Here is a 20,163-nt window from a genome sequence, read left to right on the forward strand (position 1 = left end):
ATCTGATCATTATCAAATAGTAGTTTGTGGGAGCTTGCTCTGCACAAATTAGCTGCTGCGTTTCCTATATTACAACAAGGACTACACTTCAAAAAGTACTTCAATGGCTGTAAAGTGCTTTTGGACGCCTCAAGGATGTGAAAGGTGCTATATAAATGAAAGTCTTTCTTTTTTATTTTAATTTTATTCGTCCTGGGATGTGGGCATCACTGGCAAGGCCAGAATATATTGCCCATCCCTAACTGCCCTTGAGAAGGTTGTGGTGAGCAGCCTTCTTGAACCACTGCAGTCCGTGTGGTGAAAGTACTCCCACAATGCTGTTAGGGAGGGAGGTCCAGGATTTTGACTCAGCGACGATGAAGGAACGGTGATATATTTCCAAGTCAGGATGATTTGTGGAGGGGAACGTGGAGGTGATGGTGTTCCCATGAGCCTGCTGCCCTTGTCCTTCTAGGTGTTAGAGGTCGCGAGTTTGGGAGGTGCTGCTGAAGAAGCCTTGGTGAGTTGCTGCAGTGCTTCTTGTAGATGGTATACACTGCAGCCACGGTGTGCCAGTGCTGGAGGGAGTGAATGTTTGAGGTGGTGGATGAGGTGCCAATCAAGCGGGCTGCTTTGTCCTGGATGGTGCTGAGCTTTTTGATTGTTGTTGGAGCTGCACTCATCCAGGCAAGTGGAGAGTATTCCATCACATTCCTGACTTGTGCCTTGTAGATGGTGGAAAGCCTTTGGGGAGTCAGGAGGGGAGACACTCGTCACTGAATACTCAGTCTCTGACCTGCTCTTGTAGTCACAGTATTTATGTGACTGGTCTAGTTAAGTTTCTGGTTAATGGTGACCCCCAGGATGTTGATGATGGGGGATTCGGCGATGGTAATGTCGTTGAATGTTAAGGGGAGCTGGTTAGACTCTCGCTTGTTGGAGATGGTCATTGCCTGGCACTTACGTGGCACGAATGTTACGTGCCACTTATCAGCCCAAGCCTGAATGTTGTCCAGGTCTTGCTGCATGTGGGCATGGACTGCTTCATTATCTGAGGAGTTGCGAATGGCACTGAACACTGTGCAGTCATCAGCGAACATCCCCACTTCTGACCTTATGATGGAGGGAAGGTCATTGATGAAGCAGCTGAAGATGGTTGGGCCGAGGACACTGCCCTGAGGAACATCGTTCTTTCTTTTTTATTGGGAAATATTATTGATAAACAGGAATATAATTGGATATTGGAGAATACTATTCAGTAACAGGGAGTATTGTTGGGGATCAAGGGACTATTAGGTATCACGAGAATAATATTGGGTATTGGGAATAATATTCAGAAAATATTTTTTGGTAGAAGAAGTATATAATTTGTTGTTAATAAATAATATTTGGTAACAGAAATATTATTGCGTATTGGAAATATTATAGGGTGACAGAAAGACTACTATCAGTTATCAGGTATGTTTTTAGGTATCTAGGAAATATTATTGGGTATTGGGGAAGACCCTAGGGAGGTTATTTTCTGAGGATCTGCCATTAGTGGGGGAAATAGAGGGCAGAGTCAGAAAAACAGAGGGTCTAGGGGTGGGGGGTGAACTGTAGAGCTGGAGGAGGTTACAGAGATAGGGAGGGCCGGGGCCATTAAAGGATTCAATGTGACATTGGAGAGCCAACAATAATAACAACAACGTGCATTTATATAGCGTATTAAACATTGTAAAACATCCCAAGGCACCACAGGAGCGGTATAAAATAAAATTTGATACAGAGCCACATAAGGAGATATTAGGGCAGATGACCAAAGGCTTGATGAAAGGGGTAGGTTTTAAGAAGCGTCTTAAAGGAGGAAAGAGAAGTAGAGAGGTGGAGAGGTGGAGAGATTTAGGGAGGGAATTCCAGAGTTTCGGGCCTTGGCAGCTGAAAGCATGGCCACGAATGGTGGAGCGATTAAAATCAGGGATGCTAAAGAGGCCAGAATTAGAGGAGCGCAGATATTTCGGAGGGTTGTAGGGCTGGAGGAAAGGACAGATAGGGAGGGGCAAGGCCATGGTGGGAATTAAAAACAAGGATGAGAATTTTAAAATCTTGTTGTTGCTTAACCGGGAGCCCATGTAGGTCAGCAAGCACAGGGGTAATGGGTGAGCGGGACTTGGTGCGAGTTAGGAAAACCAAGAGCCAACGTAGGTTTGCAAGGACAAAAATAATGAGCATGTGGGATAGAATATGCTCACAAGAGTTTTGGATGAGCCTAGGTTTATAGAGGGTGGAAAATGGGAGGTCAGTCAAGAAAGCATTGACAAAGATATGGATAAGGATTTCAGCAGCAGTTATGCTGAGGTAGAGTTGGAGATGTTACAGAAGTGGAAGTAGGTGGTCTTTGTGACGGAGGAGATATGGGCTTGGATTCAAATACAAATCTGCCATTGCAAAGAGACAGTGGCTAGGGAGGGGGATAGAACCAGTAGTAAGGATATGGAGTTTGTGGCGGGTGCTGAAGATGATGGTTAAGGTCTGCCCAATGTTTAGCTGGAGGAATTTCCAGCTCACCCAAGAATAGATGTTGAACAAGCAGTATGACAATATAGAGGCAGCGGAGGGGGACAAGCGAGAACTGGATGGAAGCTGACCCCATATCTGGATAATGTCATGAAGAGCATGTAGATGAGGAAGAGGAAGGGGGAAAGGATAGACCTTTGAGGCATTCTAGAGACATGTACTCCATGCGAGAGGGATGGAGTACAAAAGCAGGGAGGTCCTGCTGCAACTGTACAGGGTATTAGTGAGGCCGCACCTGGAGGGAGTACTGTGTGCAGTTTTGGTCTCCTTACTTAAGGAAGGATATACTAGCTTTGGAGGGGGTACAGAGACGATTCACTTGGCTTATTCCGGAGATGAGAGGGTTACCTTATGATGATAGATTGAGCAGACTGGGTCTTTACTCGTTGGAGTTCAGAAGGATGAGGGGGGATCTTATAGAAACATTTAAAATAATGAAAGGGATAGACAAGATAGAGGCAGAGAGGTTGTTTCCACTGGTCGGGGAGACTAGAACTAGGGGGCACAGCCTCAAAATACAGGGGAGACAATTTAAAACCGAGTTGAGAAGGAATTTCTTCTCGCAGAGGGTTGTGAATCTGTGGAATTCTCTGCCCAAGGAAGCAGTTGAGGCTAGCTCATTGAATGTATTCAAATCACAGATAGATAGATTTTTAACCAATAAGGGAATTAAGGGTTATGAGGAGCGGGCGGGTAAGTGGAGCTGAGTCCACGGCCAGATCAACCATGATCTTGTTGAATGGCGGAGCAGGCTCGAGGGGCTAGATGGCCTACTCCTGTTCCTAATTCTTATGTTCTTATATAGAGGTGATGTTGCAAGGGTGAGAACAGAAGCCATTGCTGGAAATGCTCAAGCTACATTCGGACAGGTGAGACAGGAACCAATCAAGGGCAGTTCCCCCACCTAATCCTGAGCTGGATAATGAAGGAGAGACACATAGAAACATAGAAACATAGAAAATAGGTGCAGGAGTAGGCCATTCGGCCCTTCGAGCCTGCACCGCCATTCAATGAGTTCATGGCTGAACATGCAACTTCAGTACCCCATTCCTGCTTTCTCGCCATACCCCTTGATCCCCCTAGTAGTAAGGACTACATCTAACTCCTTCTTGAATATATTTAGTGAATTGGCCTCAACAACTTTCTGTGGTAGAGAATTCCACAGGTTCACCACTCTCTGGGTGAAGAAGTTTCTCCTCATCTCGGTCCTAAATGGCTTACCCCTTATCCTTAGACTGTGACCCCTGGTTCTGGACTTCCCCAACATTGGGAATATTCTTCCTGATCTAACCTGTCTAAACCCATCAGAATTTTAAACGTTTCTATCCTCTCTCATTCTTCTGAACTCCAGTGAATACAAGCCCAGTTGATCCAGTCTTTCTTGATATGTCAGTCCCGCCATCCCGGGAATCAGTCTGGTTAACCTTCGCTGCACTCCCTCAATAGCAAGAATGTCCTTCCTCAAGTTAGGAGACCAAAACTGTACACAATACTCCAGGTGTGGCCTCACCAAGGCCCTGTACAACTGTAGCAACAGCTCCCTGCCCCTGTACTCAAATCCCCTCGCTATGAAGGCCAATATGCCATTTGCTTTCTTAACCGCCTGCTGTACCTGCATTCCAACCTTCAATGACTGATGTACCATGACACCCAGGTCTCGTTGCACCTCCCCTTTTCCTAATCTGTCACCATTCAGATAATAGTCTGTCTCTCTGTTTTTACCACCAAAGTGGATAACCTCACATTTATCCACATTATACTTCATCTGCCATGCATTTGCCCACTCACCTAACCTATCCAAGTCACTCTGCAGCCTCAGAGCATCCTCCTCGCAGCTCACACTGCTTAGTGTCATCCGCAAATTTGAAGATATTACATTTATTCCCCTCGTCTAAATCATTAATGTACAATGTAAACAGCTGGGGCCCCAGCACAGAACCTTGCGGTACCCCACTAGTCACTGCCTGCCCTTCTGAAAAGTACCCATTTACTCCTACTCTTTGCTTCATGTCACGGGAGATGGATCGTCTGGTCGCCTATGTCCAAAGTTGCAGGGAGCTCAAGAAGGACAAGGAGGCATAATACACCGTGGTCACAGTCGCAGTGAATGATATTCTTGACTTTGTGTAGGACTATTTCAGTGCTGTGGGAGAGCTGAGAACTCGATTGGAGAGATTTAAACGGGGAGTTACGGGATAGATGGCCGCGGATCTGGGAGGGAACAACACTTTCAAGGCGATGACAAGGAAAGGGAGGTTAGTAATGGTTCTGTAGTTTACAATTACAGAGAGGTTCAGAATGAATATTTTTTTGAAAAGAAGATTCGTGACAGTGGTTTTGAAAAGAGGAAGGGCAGTCCCCGAGGAAAAGGAACCATTGGGAGTATGGGAGCTAGGACTGAAGTTTGGTGATCAGGAGTTTAGTGAGAATGGGAACAAGGAAGCAGAAGGGAGGTCTTAAGGTCACGGTGAACTTGGGAAGAGCATGAATGGTTGATCTCAATCATGGACAACAGTTCTAGAGGCAACTAATGCAAAAACATCATAAAATCCATCACTTATAGATGTGCTACAATGGTGGAGCGATGAAAATCAGACATGCACAAGAGGCCAGAATTGAAGAAGCACAGAGATCTCAGAGGGCAAGATTAAATATAAGAGATTTAGGACAGGCAGCAGGAGAAACCTGTTTCTACACAGAGGCCTGTGGAGTGCACTAACAGAGTTAGTGATTGAAGCAGAGACCACATCAATACTACTGCTTATGTGGAGGATAAGCAGGCTGGTTGAGTCAGATTGTCTGTTTCTGTGTTGTGATTTGTGTGTAATTCTATGTGATTTTAATTAGATTCATCTAATTCTGGGTGAACAGCACAGAAAATAAGAGCACCTTAGACCCTGATTCTGTGACGGCACTACTTACTGGCTGCCCGACTGACTGACATTCTGTCTGCTGACTGAAGGGGGCGCTGGAACGCAGCTGCTGAAGTACTCCACTTGCAGGTTGAATGGGGCTGTAATGGAGGTGTTGTTGGTGATCAGTAGCTGTCTCGTCACTGTGCTGTGCACCATCATGTCACTGAAGTCCAGAAGCAGCATGTCACTGTGTGAAGAAGACACAGTGGGGTGAAGATCGCACTGTGCAAAACTATGTGCGCTAGCTCAGGGCTTCTCAACCTTTTTGCTTCTGAGGGCCCCCTCTCCCACGTTCTAAAAATTGCATGAACCCCCCCTGTAATTTTTTCTGCATAAAAATGAGTTATACAATGAAACATATTTACAGTGTATTATTATTTTTGTTTTACTTAAGGTGTTGCTGGTGCTGAGCAACAATTCTGTCACGTTGCGGAGGTATCTATGACAAGCACGCGCGCATTTCATGGTCAATGTTTACTCTGCCTCAGTACCTACTGTCCCTTTAAATACAAGATGGTTACCGGCGCCAACCATTCTAGGATAGCTGACTTGGAAGGTGCTTTTAATGTGTTTCTGCCTCAGGGGATTGACCTCTGTGTGCCACTCTTCCATCCTTTAATACTTCTATCAGGCCCCAGTGGGAGACGTGATTAGGCAGAGGGTGCAAACACCGGCTCTTCACCTTTAAGGGGTCTTGGTCTGATGGCCGATCAATAGGCCTACACCTTTGTTTTTTTTTATTATTAGTGTTGGCAGTTTGCAGTGCAATGAAGCTGGTACAAGGCAGGAAGATGTCAGTGCTGCATAGACACAGTCAGTCAGCCATTCCCAGCATATCCTATTTTCACATTAATGATGCCCATCCCAAAGGGAAGAGAGCGGGTCCATCCAGGGTGAAGTGAACATTTACGTCAGTAGCCAAAATATGTCCCTTTGAGCAGCAGCTTCTGTCAAAAGCCAGAGCAGGCGGGTGAGTGAGGCTTCACCAGGAGCAGTTCCACTCCCATCCGTGCTGTACCCCAGCATTGCGGCCCCGACCTGCGAGGGAACATCAGCGGCATGTCGGGGCCATAAAAGGAGCGGAGCTGTGGGCCCTGGGAGCAGCGTGGTGGTCCCTTGACCACTCTAGGGAGCAGCGCGAGCTGGTGCAGGAGGGCGACAGCAGTGAAGAGGGCAACTGGATTGGACGTCACCACAATCCAGGTCGCTGATTGGAGCGTGGGCAGGTACAACAGGAGTGGCGAGGTTGGGCAAGAGATTGTAGAGCAATGTGATCAGGACCCAGGACAGGCGTGAGTTTGGGGCCCAGAAGAGGCGAGGGCCCAGGGGCAGCACAGGCCAGCCCACACTGCGATATGTGTGCGCGCTAGGTCCGTGCAGCAGAGTTGGTCTCCAGTCGTCCTGGTTAACCCTTGCCACTGGACCAAGGCCTAGCTCTGTCAAGCCCGTGTGGTGGCTGATGTGCAACGGCCACCACATGTTAAAACAATCCACGCACAGGCTTCTTCCACACTTCAATATGCAATTCTGGACCTGGAATATTAGGTCCTTTATTGAAACACCTGTGAACTCATGAACTCATCCCTTTTTGGCGTGGAAGCAAGTCATCCTCGATTCGAGGGACCACGTAAGAAGGAGGAGAAGACTTCAGTGTGCAGGCAGGGAGCCAGTCAGGTCAGAGCTAAAGGCGGGGGGGGTGGGGGGGGGGGGGTGGCAGACACTGACCGGTGTCAGGGGTCAAATTACGGCACTAGGAGAGAACGCGAGCAACATTTGCACCACCAGCACCTCCCCCCTCCACTCAAAGGGGATTGGTAACATCCTACAACATAGTGGACAGCCAAACAGCATCCCAGAAGAAACAGGCCGGGAAGGGGGAGGGAGTGTTTGGAGTCTCACAGAGATCCCGTCAGCATTGCTCGAGATGCAGGCTTGGTGTGAGCCAGGTGGGACTTTGTGGTTCAGAGTGGGAGAGGGGATCCATTGCACAAGTACCCAGCTCCTGTGTGCACTCGCACAGAGGACTGTCCATTCAACTAATGTCCCCTTAATTTGAACTCCCTGCGGATGTCCTGCTCTCCCAAGCCTCCTACAATATTTTTGTACTTGGTTTGACGTGAAGCCCATTCCTTCTCCCGACACGTCGCACCGAGCAGTCTCGTGGCCCTGCTGAGGAACTGATCCAACACGTTATGCTCAATGTCAACTTGCTTTGACCTGCCGATCTGCCCCCAGTTTGGGAGCTCGCCTGAAGTGGCTGCACAGCCCAAGCGGATCCCGGGGCTAATGCACCTGACTCTGGATAGGGTGGCCTGCTTGCCCTGGGAGGGGAAAAAATCATACCCGGGATAGTGAGCCCACCTGTCCCAGGCTAGGGTGCATCATACCCGGGATAGTGAGCCCGCCTGTCCCAGGCTAGGATGCATCATACCTGGGATAGCGACCCACCTGTCCCAGGCTAGGGTGCATCATACCCGGGATAGTGAGCCCGCCTGTCCCAGGCTAGGGTGCATCATACCCGGGATAGTGAGCCCGCCTGTCCCAGGCTAGGATGCATCATACCTGGGATAGCGACCCACCTGTCCCAGGCTAGGGTGCATCATACCCGGGATAGTGAGCCCGCCTGTCCCAGGCTAGTGACCCATCTGTCCCAGGCTAGGGTGCATCATACCCGGGATAGTGAGCCCACCTGTCCCAGGCTAGGGTGCATCATACCTAGAATAGTGAACCTGGCCTGTCCTGCTTTGAAGCCCGTGGCTGTGGGGCCGACTCCTGCTCCTCCTCGGCCCGGTTCACAGCCGCCTTGCTTTGGCCCAGCGGTGAGCAGGGACATTGCAAGCCACCATCATTGGCCCCGGACCCAGGTGTGTCGCCTTCCAAAGCCCCCAGTTGCTTTATTCTGGGACCGTGATGTTGTCTGGTTCCTTGTGTCAGCTGTGGCTCAGTGGGTAGCACTCTTATCATCAAAATCCACGGCGCGGCCTTGGACAATGTGGACCATTTTCCATACTTCGGGAGCCTATTATTAGTAAGAGCAGACATCGACGGCGAGGTCCAACACCGCCTCCAATGTGCCAGCAAAGCTTTTGGTCGCCTGAGAAAGAGAATGTTTGAAGACCAGGACCTGAAATCTGGCACCAAGCTTATGGCCGACAGGACAGTAGTGATACCTGCCCTACTATATGGCTCAGAGATGTCTCAATGCGTTGGTGGTACTTCTCCAGCGCATTGAGATACAGTAGACATCTCAATGCGCTGGAGAAGTACCACCAACGCAGCCTCCGCAAGATCCTGCAAATCGACTGGGAGAATAGGCGCACCAACGTTAGTGTTCTCGATCAGGCCAACATCCCCAGCATCAAAGCACTGACCACACTCGACCAGCTCCATTGGGTGGGCCACATCTTCCACATGCCCGACACGAGACTCCCTGAGCAAGCGCTCTACTCGCAACTCCTACACGGCAAGCGAGCTCCAAGTGGGCAGAGGAAACGTTTCAAGGACACCCTCAAACCCTCCTTGATAAAGTGCAACATCCCCACCGGCACCTGGGAATCCCTGGTCCAAGACCGCCCAAAATGGAGGAAGAGCATCCAGAAGGGCGCTGAGCACCTTGAGTCTCGTCGCCGAGAGCTTGCAGAAAACAAGCGTAGGCAGCGGAAGGAGCGTGCAGCAAACCAGGCTCCCCTTTCCTTCAACCACTGTCTGCCCCACCTGTGACAGAGACTGTAATTCCCGCATTGGACTGTTCAGCCACCTGAGAACTCACTTTTAGAATGGAAGCAAGTCTTCCTCGATTCCGAGGGATTGACTATGATGATGATGATGTGGATTCAAGTCCCACTCCAGGGACTTGAGCATGAAAATCTAGGTTGACACTCCAGTGCTGAGGGAGTACTGCACTGTCGGAGGTGCCGTCTTTTGGTTGAGACATTAAACCGAGGCCCCATCTGCTCTCTCAGGTGGATGTAAAAGATCCCATGGCACTATTTCGAAAAAGAGCAGAGGAGTTCCAATGTTTATCTCTCAGTCAACATAACAAGCAGATTATCTAGTCATTATCACATTGCTGTTTGTGGGAGCTTGCTGTGTGCACATTGACTGCCACCTTTCCTACATTACAACAGTGACTACACTTCAAAAGTACTTCATTGGCTGTAAAGCACTTTGAGACATCCCGCGGTTGTGAAAGGTGCTATATAAATGCCAGTCTTTCTTTCTTTTAGCCCCGGCTGTTTATTTTTAGAAGTGCAGGTGACTGAGGGAAAAGCCTTTTTGCGACACTACTCGAATGTAAAAGTGAATATAGATTAGATTTTCTGCTGCAGTAAAGCTGGTCCATTGGAAAATTGTTCATCACCTTTATCTCTGTGCCGTGTTTCGAAGGCAGAATGTGACCCCTTCTCACGGACCCCACTTCAGAACCCATGTGCTAGCCCATTTGTATGATGTTGGTGTTTCAATGAATCCACGAATCCATTTGATTCTAATAGTGGGCGGTGTGACATAAGGTTACCAACCCTCCCGGACTGTCCTGGAGTCTCCAGGAATTAAAGGTTAATCTCCAGGGCACCGCTGCGAGCAACATCCTGGAGAAAAATCATAGGGGCATTGAAACAAATTGTGATTAAAAAAATATTCTTTCAACATTTTTCTTTGTCAGTTATAAAAATATTGGAGCTGGGGAAAAAGGCTGTTTGACTGACAGTCAAGGATCATCCAATCGGGTAATGAAGAGTCTGCTCGCTTTCCAGTTGGGCATGGGAAGGCGGGGCACCGCGAGGATTGGTGTGTCGGGTGACCAATGGCGGGGGTGTGGGGGCGGGACAGTAGGAGGCAGTCGGTCCATGAAGTCCGGTGAGACTCACTATCCCGGGTATGATGCGCCCTAGCCTGGGACAGGCAGGGCACCCTCCTTGAACCTGTCCGGCCAGAGTTGGAAACACTCCAGTGCAACTCCAATCCAACTTTTAAAAACATTTATAATAATTTCTCGAAGGTAATTAAATACACACGCCCCAAAATTCAATATCTCCGGTAATTTGCAGGGACAGAACAAAATGTTTGTCGAAACTACTGTTTTGTTGTAAAAATTCAACTAGGTTCATTAATGTCCGTCAGGGAAAGGAACCCAGTCTGGCCTGTATGTGACCCCAGTCCTACGCTATGTGGTTGACTCAATGCACTCAGGTCAACTAGAGATTTGTAATAAATGCACTGCTCACATCGGCACAACAAATTAAAGATGTCCGCGCCGTGGGATGGGAGAATGTGTACAAATTCAAAAGGCCGTTTCCAGAAATCAGCTGCTCAAATTGGCAGAAGGAGCCAGCTGCTCATTGAGAAGTACTGAGCATTGGTTCTTGAGAGACCTGGGGACTTAATGATAATGAGGCAATATGCCACAGCCAGCCTCTCCTACCCCTCTTCCTCTCCCCACACCCCCGCCCCAATCAGGAAAATGCTCCAGTCATTCCTCAGGGTGGTCAGTAGTTTCTGCTGCGCTCCAGATCCAATCCCCAAAGCTTCCTTTCCCCAGGTATTTGGGGTTTTTCAGTTTTCTTGGTTTTTTAGATTAGGATTGAGGTGTCAGCTGTGGCTCAGTAGGTAGCACACTTGCCTCTGAATCAGAAGGTTGTGGGTTCAAGTCCCACTCAGGGACTTGAGCACAAAAAATGTAGACTGATACTCCAGTACTGAGGGAGTGCTGCACTGTCGGTGGTGCCGTCTTTCAGATGAGACGTTAAACAGAGGCCCCGTCTTCTTTCTCAAGTGGATGTGAACGATCCCATGCCACTATTTCGAAGAAGAGCAGGGGATTTATCCCATGTGTCCTGGCCAGTATTTATCCCTCAATCAACATAACAAAGAAAAAGATTATCTGGCCATTATCACATTGCTGTTTGTGGGAGCTTGCTGTGTGCATATTGGCTGCCGCGTTTCACCACATTACAACAGTGACTACACTCCAAAAAAAGTACATTTGCTGTAAAGTGTTTTGAGACGTCCGGTGGTCGCGAAAGATGCTATATAAATCCAAGTCTTTCCTTCTTTAAATGATGACATCTAATGATCAGGAATTGCTCATCTCTGTTTTCTTTCCAGCTGTCTCCCCTCCTCTAGATGAAGGTGCTGACTCTTGCTGGGCACTGGAGTTGCATTCCGATACTTTTCTTCCCCTGGGGAGGACGCACAGGAAAGTCCGAATGTGTCCTCGTCCAACATGCACGTGCATTTTATACCCTGGGAGTACTGGACAGTAATCAGGACCGAGAACCCTGCTGATCTTACCTCAACCATCCAGTGATAGAGCCTCTTCTACTGCTGTTCTAGTGAAGAACAGCAACCTCAGCATAGACACGGGCACGTTCTGGTCTGTATGTCTCAGGCAGTGTGTTAGCCTACTGAATTACATGCAACCTCAGCCCAACTAGCCTTTGCCGGTGTTTATGCTCCACACAAGCCTCCTCCCACCCTACTTCTTCCCACCCCATCACCAGATCCATCTATTCCTTTCTCCCTCATGTACTTATCTCGCGTACCATGAAATGCATCTAGCTATTCACATAGATAATAATGAGGAGTTATTTAGAGATTTTCAAACGTAATAAGATTGTGGACAGATAAATTTAACAGGGCTAGGGGGAAAAAGCAGGGGAAGTGGGACTAATGGGATAACTTTTTTTTTTAAAGAGTCAGCATGGCACAATGGGCCGAATGGCCTCCGTCTGTGCTGTATGTTTCAATGACGGTTCTATATGAACAATAAAGTAGCACTGAGCCAGTCGTGATCATGTATGTAGGCTTTACCAGTCCTCGTTGCTGTCAGCGGGTACGTTGTAAGTGACATTCAAGTCCTCTGGTTTAGCGAATATCTCCAGCAAAAGCGGTTCTTTCATGTCCTCCACTGTGCATGAGATTGTAACACCGTTCAGCTCATTCTGAAAGGAAGCATCACATTACTCAAAGGCAGTGGCATTTGGTCCAATAGCTGGAGGCTGAGTGCACATACCACAAAATTCACAATTGCATTTATAAACCAAATTCTATACATTTATACATGTACCATAAAATCCAACAGACAGGTTGCTCTTCATCATGGGCTCTTATGGCCTGTGAACCTGATATTGTACATAAGAACATAAGAAATGGGAGCAGGAGTAGGCCCCTCGAGCCTGCTCCGCCATTTTATACAATCTTGGCTGATCCGATCATGAACTCAGATCAACTTCCCTGCCCGCTAGTGCCCTGATATTTGAACCCTTCACCATAATTGAACAATTTGCCTCAATCAATTTTGCCGACTCCCTTCAAAATCTTGAAACATTCAATTAGATATTTAAAAAAAATCTTTATTCACATAACATGGGTGACACTGGCAAAGTATATATATTGCTCACCACTAATTGCCCTAAGGTTGCCAATCCTTCAGGAGTGACCCAGAGTCTCCAGGAATTGCAGATTAATCTCCAGGACACCGCTGGAGCAACACCCGGGAGAAAAATCATAGGGGCATTAAAAAAACTGTCAACACTTTTGTTTATTAGTTATCAAAATGTTGGAATTGGGTAAAGAAGAGCTCTGTGGCTGACAGTCAATAGTAATTCAATCAGCTAATGAAGAGTGTTCACTTTCCAATTGGCCGTGGGAAGGTGTTGAGCCATGAGAATGGGTATGATGGGTGACCAATTGGGGGAGGGGGGGGGTATGGGGGGGCAGTTGGAGGGAGGAGGTCATGTGACAAAACTCAAGGAATACATCCAGCCAGAGTTGGCAACCAGAGTTATCCATCACTTATATGAATCTGATTTATCTGTACAAACCAGAATGTGTATGGATCCTGCAAAGAGGATGGATATATCCCTTTGCACTGGGAGCTACCCACAAGCTGCGACACCTCTACGAAGAGTCTTACCGTACAGGCTAACTGGATCATTTCAGGTAATTTATCTTTTGGCATGACATAAATAATTGCAACGTGAACTCGGAAGACCTTGTTTGAGTAGATTATGTTGAGGCAACTCGAATGTGGAACCACGATACAGTGCAAAGAGCAAAGATACTGATTTCTTTAGTCAAAGAAAGTTATTGTATTTTTTTTATATAAATGGTCTCGAAATCACCCTGCTGAGGAGAAAAATCAAGCAGAGAATTACATAGAATCCACAGCACAGAAACAGGCCATTCTGCCCAACTGATCTATGCCAGTGTTTATGCTACACACAAGCATCCTCCCACCCCAGTGTTCCCTCTAATTTGTTGGGGGTGCGTGGCCCATTCAAATTTCCACACATGCACGGTTTTTCCATTTAAATTCCATTTCCATTGAGTGGCCTGCACGGGACCTCGACCATTGCACATAATGGGAACGTTGTCCTGCTCGACTTCATCTCCCCCTATCAGCATATCAGGCCAAGTGCCTCCCGAGATGGAGAGAAAATAATCCATGAGCTGCTGCTGTATGTTTGTGGGATGGGAGCCTAGGTTGCCTGTTTTCTCAGCTATGGGCACTATGGCGCTTGGAGTAAATAAAAGGAGCTTCACCCTCCCCAGGCAAAAATAAATAAATGTCTTCCAACCAACTGATGTATACACACCACGACTCGCATTGTGAGACTCACATAACTAAGGTGCAGGTACGTTCTTCACTAACTGTTCAGTTTCTGTAATAATTTGTCTCAGTATATAAATAAGAGTGGTAATTAAGCATGGGTATGGAATCTGTACTAATGTGCCACCTTCCACTGATGCCATTTACCGTATTAGTGGTATTCGTTTACTCACTAGTACATAAGCCAGCTCTAGGTCCGTGCAACAGAGCTGGTCTCCAGTCTTGGGTAATCCTTGCCACTGGACCAAGACCTAGCTCTGTCAAGCTCATGTGGTGGCTGATGTGCAACGGCCACCACACGTTAAAAAAATCCACGCACAGGCATCTTCCACCCTTAAAGACGTAGTTCGGGATCTGGAATATCAGGTCCCTCATCGTAACACTTGTGAACTCATCCCTTTTTGGCGTGGAAGCAAGTCATCCTCGCTTTGAGGGACTTCCTATGATGATGATGATGATGATGATGATGATTTAGAGTAAATGTTGCCATGATTTGTACACCAATTCAGGTGTTACTTGCCGATTTACAGTGCTTATAGTACAGGAACCGGTAAAGGCCATTAGGCTAACAAATCCGCCACTTGTTCACAGCCCACTCTCTCAACATTTCCCTCAATCTCATGCCTTGGCAGAAACACATCCAATTGACTTTGTTTTTAATTCATTCTCAGTATGTGGACGTCACTAGCGAGGCCGGTGTTTATTGCCCACCCTAGTTGCTCTGCGAAGGTGATGGTTGGCCTTCTCTGCAGTCATGTGATGAAGATAAATCCACAGTGCTGATAGGTAGCAAGCTGCAGGATTTTGACCCAGCGCTGACCAAGGAACAGCGATATATGTCCAAGTAAATGAGTTGGAGATGGTAGTGTTCCCATGCACCTGCTGCCCTTGTCCTACAAGGTGGTGGAGGTCACGGGTTTGAGAGGTGCTGTCGAAGCCATTTATACTATTCACTTGAATGGCCTTCTTTGGTAAGTTATTGCATGACTCAATTATCCTTGGGTGACAGCGTTCCACTTGAATTCCCTTCTTACCCCGACTTTCTAATTTTAAAAGGGGTGTCCCCAATATTTGAACCCTTCACCATAATTGAACAATTTGCCTCAATTAATTTTGCCGACTCCCTTCAAAATCTTGAAAAATTCAATTAGATATTTAAAAAATATCTTTATTCACATAACATGGGTGACACTGGCAAAGTAGTATATATTGCTCACCACTAACTGCCCAAAGATGCTGGGGGGCCTCTGGTTTCACCTCAACTTACTTTGCTCCAGATGGGAACTGAATAATGCCGTACGCAGGAACAACGTAATCCTCTTTAAATCTATATCAGTCCTTCTGCTAATGTAACCCACTATTTCATTTTCCCTTTTATTATCAAAGCTACAGCTAAACATTATGCTTAGTTTCATGGATTAATCCGCTGTAACCGCTAAATCTTTTCTTTTAAATCAGCATGCTATGCCACGTATTTAATACTTACTCCATTGTAGTTGGTTCCTTGCTCCCATACTAATTTGTTAACATTTATTGAAATTGAAGTGCATCTGCCGTCTACTGCCCCGGTTTGCTAAAGGACGAGAGCTAGACATCGTCAGCAAACTAGAGCTAGATAAATCCTTCCACAGACTACAACTGCAAGTTTTTAATATGCTGGAAATGATTATAACAGGAACATCTTGCACCATGTAGGATTGCAAAATTCATGGGAAACCCCCCCCCCCAGTGTTTGGACTCATTGGAAAGGGAATTTAATTTGGAACTGTCAACCAGAAAGTTTGGGGACAAAGTGTTTGTGTTAAACTATGGCAGGGATCCCAAATGGCTTGCAGGAACAGTAACAGGCAAGGAAGGAAACAGGCTACTGGTGGTACAAATGGACAATGGCCAAACCTGCCGGAGGCATGTAGACCAAGTCAAAAGTAGATTTACCAACAACACTGCTGAACCAGAGGCAGACTACAATGTGGACAGACAGAGGGAACAACCTGAGGAAAGGGCAATCCCAACAGACAGCCCAGGCGAGACACCAACATTCATACTGAACAAAAGAGACAGCCCAGGCGAGATACCAGTAATCACACCGGAAGAAAAACAGGCACCAAGGCAAACAACTGAACCACAACTAAGTCGCTCCACGCGAGAGCGTAGACCACCTGAGAGACTGAACCTATAAAGACAATAAGACCTTGAGGGAGGGTGATGTCATGTATCTCACACTACTGTACATAGAAACATAGAAAATAGGTGCAGGAGCAGGCCATTCAGCCCTTCTAGCCTGCACCGCCATTCAATGAGTTCATGGCTGAACATGAAACTTCAGTACCCCCTTCCTGCTTTCTCGCCATACCCCTTGATCCCCCGAGTAGTAAGGACTTCATCTAACTCCTTTTGAATATATTTAGTGAATTGGCCTCAACTACTTTCTGTGGTAGAGAATTCCACAGGTTCACCACTCTCTGGGTGAAGAAGTTTCTCCTCATCTCGGTCCTAAATGGCTTACCCCTTATCCTTAGACTGTGACCCCTGGTTCTGGACTTCCCCAACATTGGGAACATTCTTCCTGCATCCAACCTGTCCAAACCCGTCAGAATTTTAAAAGTTTCTATGAGGTCCCCTCTCACTCTTTTGAACTCCAGTGAATACAAGCCCAGTTGATCCAGTCTTTCTTGATAGGTCAGTCCCACCATCCCGGGAATCAGTCTGGTGAATCTTCGCTGCACTCCCTCAATAGCAAGAACGTCCTTCCTCAAGTTAGGAGACCAAAACTGTACACAATACTCCAGGCCCTATACACCAAGGCCCTATACAACTGTAGCAACACCTCCCTGCTCCTGTACTCAAATCCCCTCGCTATGAAGGCCAACATGCCATTTGCTTTCTTAACCGCCTGCTGTACCTGCATGCCAACCTTCAATGACTGATGTACCATGACACCCAGGTCTCGCTGCACCTTCCCCCTTCCTAATCTGTCACCATTCAGATAATAGTCTGTCTCTCTGTTTTTACCACCAAAGTGGATAACCTCACATTTATCCACATTATACTTCATCTGCCATGCATTTGCCCACTCACTTAACCTATCCAAGTCACTCTGCAGCCTCATAGCATCCTCCTCGCAGCTCACACTGCCACCCAACTTAGTGTCATCCGCAAATTTGGAGATACTACATTTAATCCCCTCGTCTAAATCATTAATGTACAATGTAAACAGCTGGGGCCCCAGCACAGAACCTTGCGGTACCCCACTAGTCACTGCCTGCCATTCTGAAAAGTACCCATTTACTCCTACTCTTTGCTTCCTGTCTGACAACCAGTTCTCAATCCACGTCAGCACACTACCCTCAATCCCATGTGCTTTAACTTTGCACATTAATCTCCTGTGTGGGACCTTGTCGAAAGCCTTCTGAAAGTCCAAATATACCACATCAACTGGTTCTCCTTTGTCCACTTTACTGGAAACATCCTCAAAAAATTCCAGAAGATTTGTCAAGCATGATTTCCCTTTCACAAATCCATGCTGACTTGGACCTATCATGTCACCTTTTTTCCAAATGCGCTGCTATGACATCCTTAATAATTGATTCCATCATTTTACCCACTACTGATGTCAGGCTGACCGGTCTATAATTCCCTGCTTTCTCTCTCCCTCCTTTTTTAAAAAGTGGGGTTACATTGGCTACCCTCCACTCGATAGGAACTGATCCAGAGTCAATGGAATGTTGGAAAATGACTGTCAATGCATCCGCTATTTCCAAGGCCACCTCCTTAAGTACTCTGGGATGCAGTCCATCAGGCCCTGGGGATTTATCAGCCTTCAATCCCATCAATTTCCCCAACACAATTTCCCGACTAATAAAGATTTCCCTCAGTTCCTCCTCTTTACTAGACCCTCTGACCCCTTTTATATCCGGAAGGTTGTTTGTGTCCTCCTTAGTGAATACTGAACCAAAGTACGTGTTCAATTGGTCTGCCATTTCTTTGTTCCCCGTTCTGACTGCAGGGGACCTAAGTTTGTCTTTACTAACCTTTTTCTCTTTACATACCTATAGAAACTTTTGCAATCCGCCTTAATGTTCCCTGCAAGCTTCTTCTCGTACTCCATTTTCCCTGCCCTAATCAAACCCTTTGTCCTCCTCTGCTGAGTTCTAAATTTCTCCCAGTCCCCGGGTTCGCTGCTATTTCTGGCCAATTTGTATGCCACTTCCTTGGCTTTAATACTATCCCTGATTTCCCTAGATAGCCACGGTTGAGCCACCTTCCCTTTTTTATTTTTACGCCAGACAGGAATGTACAATTGTTGTAATTCATCCATGCGGTCTCTAAATGTCTGCCATTGCCCATCCACAGTCAACCCCTTAAGTATCATTCGCCAATCTACCTTAGCCAATTTACGCCTCATACCTTCAAAGTTACCCTTCTTTAAGTTCTGGACCATGGTCTCTGAATTAACTGTTTCATTCTCCATCCTAATGCAGAATTCCACCATATTATGGTCACTCTTCCCCAAGGGGCCTCGCACAATGAGATTGTTAATTAATCCTCTCTCATTACACAACACCCAGTCTAAGATGGCCTCCCCCCCAGTTGGTTCCTCGACATAACTGTATCTTACCATGCTATACATGACTGTAACTAGAGATGACCTGTAACCACAAGCTTACCTTACCACCAGGGGTGCATTTGCAGGAGACACTGGATACCTGTCCCAGACAGGTATATAAAGACAGGTCTCAGGCAAGTGTGGCATTCGAGAGCTGTGTAATAAAGGTGCAGGTCCTGAGTGACCTTGACTTCATCATGTACCTCGTGTGAGTCTGTACTGCAGGTACAGGACTTTACAGAAACCAATTTGGGTATTGAAGTTGTCTGGGGTATTAAGCTAAACTGGGGAATTGTGTAAACTCGAAAACCCTTCTCTCCAGGAGACATTAACATAGCAACAATTAACCCAGAAATAGCCAGCCATCACTCTGAGCAGGAAAACCATCCAGCACATACATAATGATAATGGCCCATCCAGGCCGCATGGAAAACCAGGCCTAGCAGACATTACAAATACCAAAGCTAATTTTTCCCGATCAAGAAACAAATTAAAGAGATCGAAACATCCGAGAAAAGGTTAACATTAATGGGCCCGTCAAAATTTGACAAAGAGATATCAAGCCCGTCAAAAATTAAACAAATAATCGGGGCTGATTTGGCGCGTAGATTAGAACGGCTCCAAAAGTATAACTGGGGTCCGGTTTTTTTAACGGATGGGATGCAAGGGAGAAGGAAGAGAGCGAGCGAGCGAGCAGGCATTCATCCATTTTCGAAGAGGGGAAGGATGGAGAAAGACCACTGCAGCTAATCTGAGCACCAACATCTCCAACCTCGACGACATTCTGGGGCCACACTGCCCTGCTACCGAAAAGAAAGCAGCTCCAATAACTTCGGACATCGCCATCGCGGCAACAACTGACCACAGCCAACGTGGTAACATCGAAAGCACGACGATCGACCAATTCCAAAACCAAAACTCCTCAAGAAGAAACTGAAGAGTCGAAAGTTTCCACTCTACAATCTGGTCCTCGCTGCCAACAGGTGAAACATTACCGAAAAAGACTTGAAAACCTATTTCTAACGGAAGAAAGTGGGTACTCACCCCATAAATCCAATACGCGCCCTACTGCATCAGCAGACACCACGCAAGTAAAGGCTATGCAGTCAGAAGTCCTCTACGACGTTCAGGGTACGGCAAACAGAACCTACAGAGTCCAGCGCACCCCGAAATCGCGAACTACCGCCAACAGATAATAAGGGATTGGTGAGCATAAACCCTGTTTGCCCTGAAGTTTAACCTAGTCAGAGTTAGACATTGGGAGGTGGGAGGTGTATTATTTCTATAACCCCTTTGAATGTGTGGTGAAGTGTTCTTTATTCTAGTCATTTCAAGCTTGACATTGTACTTTTCTTGTCTGTAATAAAATAGAAGTTCTTTGCACTAAAACCAGCTGTCTCTTGCACTTTGTCACGTCCCCCAAGTAAATCCAATGTCTGGAACCCAGGGAGTGGGAGTGATTCGAACCGCTCAGAAGGTCAGAGGTGAACCTGACC

General features: G+C 46.9%; 2 protein-coding genes across 5 annotated transcripts in view; one reads left to right on the forward strand and one right to left on the reverse strand.

The window, feature by feature from the left end:
* The window catches only part of acaa1 (acetyl-CoA acyltransferase 1), a 120,762-nt gene extending 108,699 nt beyond the window's left edge, over positions 1–12,063 (forward strand). The window contains exon 11 of one of the 2 annotated variants that reach the window (XM_070881767.1): positions 11,556–12,063. In XM_070881767.1, the coding sequence (XP_070737868.1) occupies positions 11,556–11,573 (18 nt within the window). In that variant the 3' untranslated portion in view covers positions 11,574–12,063. The remainder of the gene's footprint in view (positions 1–11,555) is intronic. The other variant, XM_070881766.1, reaches the window with a different exon arrangement.
* Positions 1–20,163, reverse strand: part of dlec1 (DLEC1 cilia and flagella associated protein) — a 214,727-nt gene that overhangs the window by 64,092 nt on the left and 130,472 nt on the right. For all 3 annotated transcript variants that reach the window (XM_070881759.1, XM_070881757.1, XM_070881758.1), the window contains 2 exons: positions 12,261–12,391; positions 5,458–5,637 (listed from right to left, as the gene is read on the reverse strand). In XM_070881759.1, coding sequence (XP_070737860.1) covers positions 5,458–5,637; positions 12,261–12,391 — 311 coding nt within the window. The remainder of the gene's footprint in view (positions 1–5,457; positions 5,638–12,260; positions 12,392–20,163) is intronic.

The sequence above is a fragment of the Pristiophorus japonicus genome, chromosome 5, assembly GCF_044704955.1.
Source record: "Pristiophorus japonicus isolate sPriJap1 chromosome 5, sPriJap1.hap1, whole genome shotgun sequence".
Taxonomy (NCBI): Eukaryota; Metazoa; Chordata; class Chondrichthyes; family Pristiophoridae; genus Pristiophorus; species Pristiophorus japonicus.